At 41.2% G+C, this 12,846-nt stretch overlaps 1 protein-coding gene across 2 annotated transcripts in view; it reads right to left on the minus strand.

Moving 5' to 3' along the window:
- The window catches only part of PPP2R5E (protein phosphatase 2 regulatory subunit B'epsilon), a 140,656-nt gene extending 128,783 nt beyond the window's left edge, over positions 1-11,873 (minus strand). The window contains exons 1-2 of one of the 2 annotated variants that reach the window (XM_058567080.1): positions 11,284-11,873; positions 8,680-8,840 (exon numbers count right to left, since the gene is read on the minus strand). In XM_058567080.1, the coding sequence (XP_058423063.1) occupies positions 8,680-8,836 (157 nt within the window). In that variant the 5' untranslated portion in view covers positions 8,837-8,840; positions 11,284-11,873. Of the gene's footprint in view, positions 1-8,679; positions 8,844-11,283 lie in introns of both variants that reach the window. The other variant, XM_058567079.1, reaches the window with a different exon arrangement.
- Between the last annotated feature and the right edge of the window lie 973 nt (positions 11,874-12,846).

A 12,846-nucleotide genomic window follows, 5' to 3' on the forward strand; every position in this document is an offset into this window, starting at 1 on the left:
AGGTATTAAAGGAATAAAAATCAACTGAAAAACAGTGGCAAGCATTTTCCACTATACGGTTTTTCCTACAATTATAACAGTTAATATTCTTCAACTCCTAAACATACTCAGCACTGAGCTAAACGTTCCACCTGCTTTATGGCACTTACTCTGACTCTGTGAGGTGGGTTCTAACACTCTCCCAATTTTGGAGATTGAAAAACCATTGCTTAGCAATCACACAGCTGTGAGTGAACCCAGAATTCAAACCCAGGTGTGTGTGACCCCAGGGCCTCCATTCTTACCTCAGAGAGGCCACCTGCCTCCCTTAGGTAAAATATGTCCTATATATTAGGTATATACTGTTATATATTAGGTAATAATATAACAACATAGTAATATCATATTATTCAATTAATATGTTCATTACAGGCTTAATTTTACTGTAACACAAAAATAAGATCCCATATTTGTTTTCATAAAATATTCAAGTACTTCTAAGTAGTAAAAGAGGATGTCATTATTTGCAAACAAACCAAAGAACTACCTTAGTTAGCATTTTTGAAATGTCTAGAAATTTTACTGTTCTTTTTCAAGCACTACAAAATCTAATTAATATTAACAGTGAACATTAACATAAAATAAAAGTTTTAAAGACAAGAGAAGGGCCGGCCCCATGGCATAGGAGTTAAGTCCGCGTGCTCCGCTGCTGGCGGCCCGGGTTCGGATCCCGGGCGTGCACCAACGCACCGCTTATCAGGCCATGCTGTGACGGCATCCCACATAAAGTGGAGGAAGATGGGGACAGATGTTAGCGCAGAGCCAGTCTTCCTCAGCAAAAAGAGGAGGATTGGTATTGATGTTAGCTCAGGGCTGATATTCCTCACACACACAAAAAAAAAAAAACAAGAGAAAATTTGACAATAGAAACCCTGCTCTAAAAGCCCATTATAGTATTCAGATATGCTATTCTCTCAAACTCTACAAAGAAAGTCTGGCGATCTGATGAGCCCATAATTCAGTCCCCAAACACCAGCAGAGAAAGGGGATTTCACTGTACTTAACATCTTAACTTCTGCAAAACAAAAGTGATGAATCCCCTAAGTAAAAGGAATCTCTCTTAGTATGTCATACATAAAATCCACTCCATCCTCCCTCCACAGGATATCATTTCTGTTTTTATCCTGAAACATGGAGAATTACCAGAGCACCAAGCCACTCTCAGGATTTTAAGTGAACACTCAGCAATTTGATCCTTTCAAAATAAAAAGTCTTCATTAAACAAGTTTCTAATCTTGTGTAAATTACAAGTTAAAATAAAATTTGCATAGCCTGGATTTTGGGGAAAAAAAATTTTAATATTTAGAAAGAAAATATAAATGCCTATACTACTATGACTAACAACTTAGATGTCAACTAACAATGTGCATTAATTTACTAACGAATATCTGTTGGATGCCTACTAAGTACAAGGTACTGATGGAGGCCCTAGAGATGAGAGAACAAGGTTTCTACACTGAAGATTATATTCTAAAGGGGGAGGAGAAACAGATAACAGACAAGTAAACAAAGATAAAATAATTTCAGATTATAACTACAATGGAAGAAACAAGAGTGATAGTAACTTCAAAGGCTATTTTTAAAAGTCATGAGGGATGGTCTCTAAGAAGGTCCCATTTGAGCTGAAACTTGAAGAATGATACAAAGTCAAAGGAAGAAAATTCTAGGTAGAAAGGATGACCTCAGCTTATGAGAAGATTCATTTAGCACCTTGATATTTTTATGCCCTAGCTGGGTGATATCCTGGCGAGACCCACATTATGATGAATTCTGTTTACAGCTTACAATGGTTACTGTTAAGTGTCCAATGCATATGTGTTCACATACAGCTAACATGATACTCAGGAAATAATAATAACAATAACAATAACAACTCCCAATCTTTTACTCTAAGCCAAACGCTCTTAACCATGGGGAAAGAACAGGAGTGGCAGGGCTAAATCTTTGAGAATCTGATGAAAGCAACGAAGCCAAAAAAAAAAAAATACACATACACAGAAACATTACATAGAATTTTAGGAGGTTCTTAGAACCCTACAGCCCATCCACGATGCACACACCCTATCCCCAATCAGAAATCCATGAACCCTAGGTTAAGAACTAAGCATAATTATCACACTCATATGGAATGGGATACGAACGCACGTTGCTACCCTACTTTAAATGATTAATAAATCAGGAACGCTTACTCTCAACATCTTTTGGCCCACATAAGACTCTGTATGGGAATTTTCTCTCTGCTACAGAAACAAACTATTAGGATATATAAAAAAAAATATTCCCACCTAAAAGTGAATGAAATACCACTACAACTGAGTGTAATCTTTCACACATGAAAACTGTGTAATTTGACACTTGGTTTTGTGCAAGATCTTATAATTTTTTTCCAAAAAGAAAAATATTGCCACATTGTTTCAAAAGCTGCAAAGCTGAATGTTAACAACTATTAACTTACAGGTGTTCTTCTAGTTCAAAAGCAAAGCTTATGATTATTTTTTAAAACCACACACACACATTCATACTACAATTTAGTTGTCTAAAGAACACACATCATGAATCTACGGTACAAACTAGATCGATAGTTCCTAACCTTTTTTGATTCAGACACCGTTTTGAGAATCCAAAAAATGCTATGAAATTCTCCCATTTAAAAATAGACATAGACATACAAAATGTGCATATAACTTCCAGCTGCTCAATGCATTTCAAATTCAATCAAGGACTTAAGAATGTCTACACCTTCTATCTAAGAATATTTTGACTTCTGGGAAGGGGAACTAGTAGAACTGAGTGGGGAGGAAGATTTTTCACTATACATCCTTTTGTATCTTTTGAAATTTGAACCATATAACTGTATTACCTAGCCAAAAAATGAGTAAGTTAAAAATAAAAAGCATTACACTAAAAAATGTGGCAGGCTACCAATGCAGTAGGTGAAAATCTCCAAATAAAGATGTCTAAGATAACTAGTCTACTAAATTCAATACATTTGCAAACTGTTTCTTTGAATTTTTTGGTTGAAAAAGGTTCATGACTACAAAACTATGCTCGTTTCATAATTTTCAGAGAAATTTCCAATTTCAACTTTTTGCTGGGAAAATATAAAAGTCAAATAATAATTCCACATTACTCTTATTCTAACTTCCAGTTAGAAATCCCAGTTAAATAACACGAGCTAGTATTTATTGAATGTGGCACTACTATATCTATCAATTATTATTATCATCCCATGTGACAGACAAGGAAACAAAGGCTTTCCAGAGTTAGCTCACTTGCCCCAGGCAACACAGCTAGTGAGTGAGCCAGGCCTCTTGCAGGCAACAAAGCCCATGTCCTTCCCCCATGTGACACTGCATCATAACCTACAAGGAAGAGGTAAGCACTAAACTAGAGAACACTATTCCTTAAGAGACTAGTCTCTTTATAAATACACATTAGAGCACTAGCCCATTATAAAAATTGGCAATTATATCCGTGTATTTCTTCTTTACCCTACACAAAGCAGATGTAGAGGAAAGAGAATTACCCCATCTAGGGGCCGGCCTGGTGGCATAGTGGTTAAGGTTGCATGTTCCGCTTCAGTGGCCTGGGATTCGTGGGTTCGGATCCCGGGCGTGGACCTACTCACTGCTCATCAAGCCACGCTAAGGCGGCGTCCTATATAGAAGAGCTACAACTCTACAACTATGATACACAACTATGTACTGGGGCTTTGGGGAGAAAAAAGAAAAAAAAAAAGAGGAAGATTGGCAATAGATGTTAGCGCAGAGCCAATCTTCCTCAAAAAAAAAAAAGAGAGAGAGAATTACCCCATCTAACAATTTAAGAAGCACAAAAACTAGTTTTAAATTGGAATTTTTAAAGTTTTCACAAACTGACACCCTAAAAAATAAAAATGTAAGCTGAATCATAAGCCTAGAGCTTAAAAACAAATGTTTTCATCAGAGAAGGAGTGTTATAGAAACACAAGGTTACCCATCTAAAGGTTTCAACACCAAGAGGCAAAGAGTTTCCTTCTGCTGAACGGTACCTCCAGTCACCATAGTTTGGGGAATGTTTACTACTGAATGTCCACACTATCAGCAAAATGCCTCAGAAATACGTAATGAATTGTGAGACTAGAAATAATGCCACTTTCACTATAATCCCATCTTCAAAGAGGTGGTAGTTTTAAAAACAATCACTCACATCTAAACTTACAGAATCTTTTAAAGTTAAAGAAAGAAGGAAATATGGCATGGGAGGATGGGGAGGGGAGAGAACATAAATCACCTAACCAGACACTACTACTACTACTACTACTACTACTACTTACTATTATTATTATCATTAGAATAAATGTGTGTGTGTCTATTTGCTTAAGTGTTTAACTTAGATGGTCCTTATTCAGCACCTCACCTAGATAATTGTAAAAGCGTGCTTCGTACCCTGCTGTGTAGGCACAAGGAAAGTACCCAAGTCTTTACTTTCTGGTCAAGCACAGAAGGCACTAAGCCTCTACTGGATTTCCTTTATCAGCAAAATGGCCAAGAGTCTTTATGCTCAAAAAACTTGAGGACTCTTTGAAAACATTTTCAGAAGTACATAAAGATGGAGAAGATTCAAATGTCTGTATTTCAAGGTTTATCCTGCAATTTCATTATGCGCACACAGCTGAGGAAAAGCCAGGTCGCTCACCATAGATTTACACGAACTACATGCTGGCATTGCTTTCTACAGAAAATAACATTGATACAAATGTCAAAACCCCACGTATTAGAAAAAGGGCAAAATAGACGAAACTTTCCTTTCACTTTATTATAGTTCTGCAAGCGAAGAGACTTTTAAAATGCTACGAATTCATGGCAGTATTACTTATAAGTCAAATACTATGATACATATACTAAACATTTTGAGAATGGACACACAGAAAATAAGTGATCATTAATGAATACCTAATTTTTGAGCTTTTAAAAATTACATATTAAAGAGATGAGCTATATAATTATTACGTTTACACAATTTTCATTTTCAAACTCCCCTAAAATTAAAGACCTTGAGGACATGTCTTTTACTTAACTCTTTAAAGCAACCCACAAAATTCAACAGCAATTTATATTGTACCCCCAAATAAAATTAACTCAAACTTTCCAATTTAGTCAAAGCAATACTACAGAAATTCAATCAATATCCACTAGCATGCATATATAATTTATTCTGGCTTCTCCCAAGGAAATGACGAAAACAAAAAAAAGAAAATCTTCCTATATTTTCTTTATATTCCACAAATTACTTCCTAAAGTTGGTGAGAAGGCAACACACAAATAAGTCAATCCATTGCAAGGAAAGCAAGTGTCATTTAACAAATTCTTTACATTCACTACAAAAATCAAGAGCAAACACACATTCCTGAAGTCTATATCTGTAATTCTATATTTGTACTTCTTTGTTATTCTATAAATATATAAATCTAACTTATGGAATACTTTCCAGAATATTTTCCCAAAACGTGCTTACTACACAAGAATCACTTTCAGTCCGTCTGGAATTAAGCTTGTGCATATATCTAGTATTATATGGTCCTATTACTCTCCAATTCTCCCATGCTGGCAAAATATACAAGTTCACAAAAATCGTATTCTTGGAGAGCAGAGTTCTTGGAACATTTTCAATACTACCAGACTTCACTTAAAAAATGAGGAAAGGATATACAAATGGCCAATAAGTACATGAAAAGATGCTCAACATCACTAATTATTAGGGAAACACAAATCAAAGCCACAATGAAATACCACTTTACACACATTATGATGGCTATTATCAAAAAAAAAAGAAAAAAAGAAGTGTTGGTAGGGCTGGCCCCGTGGCGTAGCGGTTAAGTGCACGCGCTCCGCTGCTGGCGGCCCGGGTTCGGATCTCCGGCGCGCACTGATGCACCGCTTGTCAAGCCATGCTGTGGCAGCGTCCCATATAAAGTAGAGGAAGATGGGCACAGATGTTAGCTCAGGGCCAGTCTTCCTCAGCAAAAAGAGGAAGATTGGCATGGATGTTAGCTCAGGGCTGATCTTCCTCACAAAAAAAAAAAAAAAGCGTTGGTGAAGACGTGGAAAAATTGGAACCCTTGTGCACTGCTGGTAGGAATGTAAAATGGTGCAGCTGCTGTGGAAAACAGTATGGCAATTCCTCAAAAAATTAAACATATGACCTAGCAATTCCACTTCTGGGTATATACCCAAAAGAACTGAAAGCAGGGACCTGAACAGATAATTTGTACACCCATGTTCATAGCAGCGTTATTCACAATAACCAAAAGGTAGAAGCGACTCAAGTGTTCACTGACAGATGGATAAACAGTATGTAGTACATACACACAATGGAATATTATTCAGCCTTAAAAAGGAAGGAAATTCTGACACATGCCACAACATGGATAAACCTTGAGGACATTATGCTAAGTGAAATATGCCTATCACAAAAAAGTATGATTCCATTTATATGCAGTACCTAGAGTAGTCAAATTCATAGAGACAGAAAGTAGAATGGTGGTTGTCAAGGGGCTAGAGGTAGGGGGCAATGGGGAATTAGAGTTTAAGGAATAGAGTTTCAGCTGTGGAAGATGAAAAAGTTCTGGAAATGGGTGGTGGTAATGGATGCACAACAGTGTGAACGCACTTAATACCACACTTAATGCACACTTAAAAATAGTTAAAATGGGAGGCCGGCCCCAGGGCTTATCGGTTAAGTGCATGTGCTCCGCTACTGGCGGCCCAGGTTCGGATCCCGGGCGCCCACCGACGCACTGCTTGTCCGGTCATGCTGAGGCTGCGTCCCACATACAGCAACTAGAAGGATGTGCAACTATGACATACAACTATCTACTGGGGCTTTGGGGAGAAAAAGGGAAAAAAAGGAGGAGGATTGGCAATAGATGTTAGCTCAGGGCCGGTCTTCCTCAGCAAAAAAAGAGGAGGATTGGCATGGACGTTAGTTCAGGGCTGATCTTCCTCACCAAAAACAAAAAAAAAAATAGTTAAAATGGTCAATTTTATGTTATGTATATTTTACCACAATAAAAAAAAAATGAGATAAGGAACAATAAAATATTAAAACATGTGCCGAATTCTTCTCTTGGATGCCTCTTTTACTACCCACAAAACCAACACCCTGGCTATGAGTGGTCAGTTAAGTTCTAATTTAAATGTTTACCATGAGCCCCAAGAAATTAATACAATGATAAAGTTTAAAATTCTTTCTAACCCTAAAAAAGTTTAATCTGCTTACTCAGAATAAAGTCCTTTGCCAGATATAGACACTAATAGCTATTACATGTCTAGTTCAGATTAAATAAATTACTAAAAAAATCCAATATGCCTCCCAACTTTGTATTTCAAGCACGGTTAGTTTTATCCCTAGAGAGTTTTTCCTTCATTATTCCTCCAAATCCTCATAAAGACTATTTTCATTTTTACCAGCAAAATAGCTTTAGCCAAAATTTTCTCCCCCCAAACTCATAAGAGCTCATCTTTACTAACTGGTAGATGTAGCATCTTTATTCTATATAATAATAATCAGTAATCAGTATTCATTTAGTTTCCATCAATTTCAAGTATAAACATTGGAAATATAAAAATAAATCTCATTTATGAAACTCCGTCCCTTAAAAAAATGTTCACATGGGAAAAATAAAAGTTTGAAATATCCTAGGCTAGTCAAACTCCAGTTTTTCTTATAATATCTTCTGATTTCACAAACTGTCACAGAAATAAATGTTCATTAATGAACTAGTAAACCAGGTTTTCTGATTTCCTCTGAGCCACTAAAGTGCATTGTGTTGTTCATGCTCCCTTTTCTCCTGACTCTAAAGTGTTCAGCAGACACAAATCTACCCTCAAAGGTAGATTCTGATAGTTTCCGTGCTAAGTGCTATGTTCCGATATATTTCAAAAAAAAAAAAATGCCTGTTCATAAAGCAAAACAGATGAAAATTAAAAGGAACAAAAAGTATCCACATACCCAAATAAAAGTTGAAAGGTCTAATTTAGAAAAAACAGTTCTTATATTAAAACCTTGTTCTTAATTCATTCCAAAGGAAAGAGAAAAGTAATACTAAACAAGTATGATCATCATATTTGTTTTCTATTTGTACTATCTGAAAACAAAGATGCATGTAATCAATTATTAACTGACCATTTTTTCTTGATTTTTAAAAATTAATTCTTTCAAACACCATTTTCTATATGTAAGTTAATGGTACCACCTCCTCTACTAGGCCTACTTCCTGTGACTAAGACTGTACAATTTGTGGCTGTTGTTGCATACCACGTATACATCTAAATGTCAACAGAAGGAAAAATGAAAAACAGACCCAGACATCATAAAATTTCTCTGGCATTCAGTCTTTCTACTTAACAATGTGAGAGATTCCCCCGATAATAAGTTTCCTTCCATTTGTCCACAGCAATTTATATTAAATTGAGCCTTTTAAAAAGGAGAGTGGGCGTGTCTGGTCACACACCTGTAACCTGAACATGTCTGAAATCTCCCATCCCTTCAATTGCAACACAGAATTTTAACAAATGTGAAACTCTACAAAAAGAAAATTATATATAGACAAAAAAAGATCAGCTGAAAAGGAATCGATTACCTGATTACAAGCCTTACCTTTTAGCAGCGGCAGAGGTGTTAACTCAATAGGCTTGCCTTGAGACCTAAACTGTGAGGAACTTTGTGACCTCTTCTGTCTGGCTTTTCTGACGGACTTCCGAGAAAATCCGTCTACTTTATCCACTGATGGAGGAGTAGTTGGTGCTGAGGACATATCCCTACTGAAGAGAAAGAGGTATCATAAACAGTCCCACAGTGGAAGCAGACATGTGAGTGACACAAACTCTAAAATTCCTATATACAATATGGATGCCGATGGGAATATGTGATCAAGAAAGCAAGTAAAATCAATTAGGAAAAGTCATATGTTCAATGGGAAACACAAAAATTTGGTGAAAAATAGAAGTAATATAACTACCATATCAGCAATATTGTAATTCTAAAGTATTGTGCTGTTCCCGCTATGATAAGCATTAGAGATGCTCATTTAGACTTGAAGAACTCTTTTAAGCCATCTACTCATTTTCTAACTGCAAAGCTCTTCTCAACTTGAGATTCCTGAAGTAATTCTGGAGCTATTCTGCAGCTGGAAAACTTCCATCGATACATTTTCCCAAGATATTTAATATTATGAATGGCTCTGGAGTTGAAACTCTCATTGTACTTCAAGAATCTACACCAAAGTATCACAGCAAGGTGAAATTTACAATCACTGAAACTATCTAGACATGACTTTTAATGCAATGTACTGTGTTAGTTACGATAAACTACACCACACTGCCAATGAGGACAACCTAGATTACTTTCAACAGAACACATAAAAGGCATAATTAAAATCATTTCAAAGAAGTCTTCTTTTTGAATGAAGCCATCTTAAGTTATTAAAGCTTAATAAACAAAACTGTGATGGAATTGTGCACCAAAGTTGAAATGAAAACAAATTCACAGCCTACTTAGACAACCAAGTTGAGTTCCCTTGAAGTTCATCATCAAATATTAATTTTCATTCCATCAAACTGATAGAAGTGAACAGTTCTTTTGAATTTTTTTAACTCTTGTCTCAAATTATTGAAAAGAAGGCTATTTCCTAAAATAACAAGTGTTAAGCTCAATTTCATTCACAGATGCCATCATTTCCACCCCACTGATGCTCGAGGCAAGATTAATGGCAGACTCAAATACAAATAATGCATATGGGGGAAATACTGAAATGCAATTACTCACCTGTCATTCCAAAACATAAGACAAATGTTTTTTAACCTCTAAATAAAAGAGTAAGAGAGTTTCTTCCTGAATGTGTAACAATAAAAAGTCACCTGGATTACCTGAATTCTGACAAAGTAAGAATAACAAAAACATACACAAAAAACAAAACCACATGATGTTGAGGTTTGGAATTCTGAAGTCTTGTTTGGTTCTTTTTTTTAAAAAAGTTTTTGGGGGCCGGCCCGGTGGCGCAAGCGGTTAAGTGCGCGCGCTCCGCTGCGGCGGCCCGGGGTTCGCTGGTTCGGATCCCGGGCGCGCACCGACGCACCGCTTGGTAAGCCATGCTGTGGCGGCGTCCCATATAAAAAAGTGGAGGAAGATAGGCACCGATGTTAGCCCAGGGCCGTCTTCCTCAGCAAAAAAGAGAGGAGGATTGGCGGATGTTAGCTCAGGGCTGATCTCCTCACAAAAAAAAAAAAAAAAAAAAAAAAAAAAGTTTTTGGAAATCTACCTAATTTAGCCTTAAAAGGTGACAGATTCAAAATGGAATTGCAAACTATGAACGACTATAAAAGAAATAAGATCACTTAAAATTTTTTATAATGACTGCATCAGCAAGAAGCTCCACATCACATTTGCATGTTGTAAATTTAGGGGCTGCTTGTCCAATCTGGTATGTGAATTTTTTAGATTTCATTTAACTAACAACACAAGATTTCAGTAGATCCTATTCCTCCATCACTCTTTTTGTCTCTTCTTTATTCCTCATATCCCATCTCTACAGATGATTTATCGGTAGTAACTTTTTTTTAAAAAAATCATTTGCCCCTTATGCCCGCGGCCCAGAACAAACGTCAAGGATCTCAACCCTAAAGCGCTGCAGAACTGAACGTGCAGGAGCAGCGGGTCCGTGCAAAGCCCGGGGAAACAGGTTTCACCCTGAACCAGGGCGCCCGAAGCTTTATCATCCTCTGAGCAGCGGGCACGGGGCATTTCCAAGGCTCAGGATAATCCAAAGAGGGTACTGGGGTGGAGGAGACGGGGAAGGGGTCTCTCTGTAGGGATGCTCACATACTCCCTTTGCTTCCACCCCGCCCCCCACCCCAAGCCCTGGAGAAGATAAGCCGCTATAGAATCCTCCTCACTACACCAATCCCCCCTTTTCCCCCCACCCCCGTCAGTGGATAAACGGGGGCAAAAATAGGCCTCCAATGCTGGAAGGTGCCGAAAAAGGGCCAAGGGGAACAGAGTGAACGAGAGGCATCATCAGAAGCATTTGCAGGTAAATCAGACAAGTGGGACGGGCGCTCCCTCTCCCGCACCCCACCCCACCGCACCGCACCCCTCGCCTGCCCGGGCCAGGCCTTCCCGGGGCCGGTGCCCTGCAGGTTCCCCAGGAGAACGAGGAGGAGGAAGGGAAGCGGGCGAGCCGCGGTGCTGGAGGGACGAAGTTACCTTGAAGCTTCTGAGGAAGAATCCAAAGATGATCTGTGGTATCGAGGGGCGGGAGACCGGCGAGAGAGCCGCAGCGGGGGCGGGTGGCGGGACCGGGACGTGCGGGAGGAGGTCCGGACAGCGGCAGGGAGCCCGGGGCGACGGCTGTCCGGCGCGGCGTCCCTCCGGTTCCGCGGCAGCGGCGCCTCTAGGCCTCACGGCCGGACCTGAACCTCAGCGCTGCGGCGGCGGCGGCCTCACGATCCTCCCCCGCGGGCCCGTCCCATCAAATCGGCACCGACCCCGTTGCGGCTCCGCCGGTGGCTCCTCGCTCACATTCCCGGCGGGCGGCGCCTCTGCTCGTTGCCCCGGACCCGGCGGCGGCGGCGGCGACGACGTGGGGAGGGGGGGAAGGGAGGGAGGAAGACTGGATCCGCAGCGGCAGCAGGAGGAGAAGGAAGGAGAAGGAGGAGGAGCCGCTGGAGCTGGAGTCGCCGCTGCCAGAGCCGCCGTTCCGTACCCGCGGTGGGTTCCCGTCAATGCCCCTTTCTCTCTCCTATTGTCAATATCACCGGGCGGCTGAGTCCATGGCACACGCGCAACCGAACCTTCTGGCCAGCAGCTCCCGCCTCCGGCCCCCACTCACTGGCGGCTTCAAACGGGAAGCGAGGCCTCATTGGCCGGCGTCCGCCTTCACTCCCAGGCCAGCATGTTCGGCTGAGAGCCGATCAGGGATTGGCGGCGGGGGGGGCGGAGAAACAGGAGGGTGGGAAGAGAGGAGGCCGAGGATTGGGCTGAGGCGAGAGGGACCCGGATGCAGCCGCGATCTCCAGCCGCGCTGCTGCCGCTTCCGCCGGGCGGTGGGGTAGGCTGGAGAGGAGAGTCGCGGGACCCGCCGGGCCTGAGAGGAGCTCCTTCAGCCCGGGCCGTGTGCGACTGGCGGATCAATGGATGGGTTTCCGCGCAATGCGAGACTTCTCTGGGCAGCGGTCGTCTTCAACCAGAAGATTCCAAGGGCAGGGGTCGGCTAGGGGTGGGGTCCAGGGGGCGCCCCCTGGACCTTGGTTCCGCTCCCGTCAGCGGCTAGGGTGGCCCTTCTGGGCTCGAGGAGTCCCCCCTCGGGTCCGGAACCAGCGCCCCCGCCCGGGCGCCACTGCGTGTGTAACCGGGCCCCTTGCAGCCCGCTGTGAAACCCCCAGCAGTCGCTGTGCGCTGAACCTTGTGGGAGGCCTGGCACCGCAGTCTGAACCCTGGGGCCTGGCCAAGGGCTGGGTATCGCTTCTAATTCTCTGCCACCTAGTCTCCTTTTCCCTAAACCTCTGTTTTGAGCATCAGCTTCCTGAAGCTCCTACAAGCCTTGGTTGAGGCCCCTCACTGTGGCTTGTGCAGGTGGGAACGCTGTCTGCGCTCTGCCGTCAGCTCGTGAGATCCACCGCATCCGCCCCCACTCTACACAGAGCTCAGGGAAACCCGGCTCCAAACTCGAGGAGCTTGGGAGCTTTTAATTGGCAGGTTGGATCCGAAAGAGTTTATGGAGAAGACTTCACTTAACTCTGGCTAGAACAAGTGATCAAATATGTAGAG

Source organism: Diceros bicornis, chromosome 24, assembly GCF_020826845.1.
Source record: "Diceros bicornis minor isolate mBicDic1 chromosome 24, mDicBic1.mat.cur, whole genome shotgun sequence".
NCBI classification, from domain to species: domain Eukaryota; kingdom Metazoa; phylum Chordata; class Mammalia; order Perissodactyla; family Rhinocerotidae; genus Diceros; species Diceros bicornis.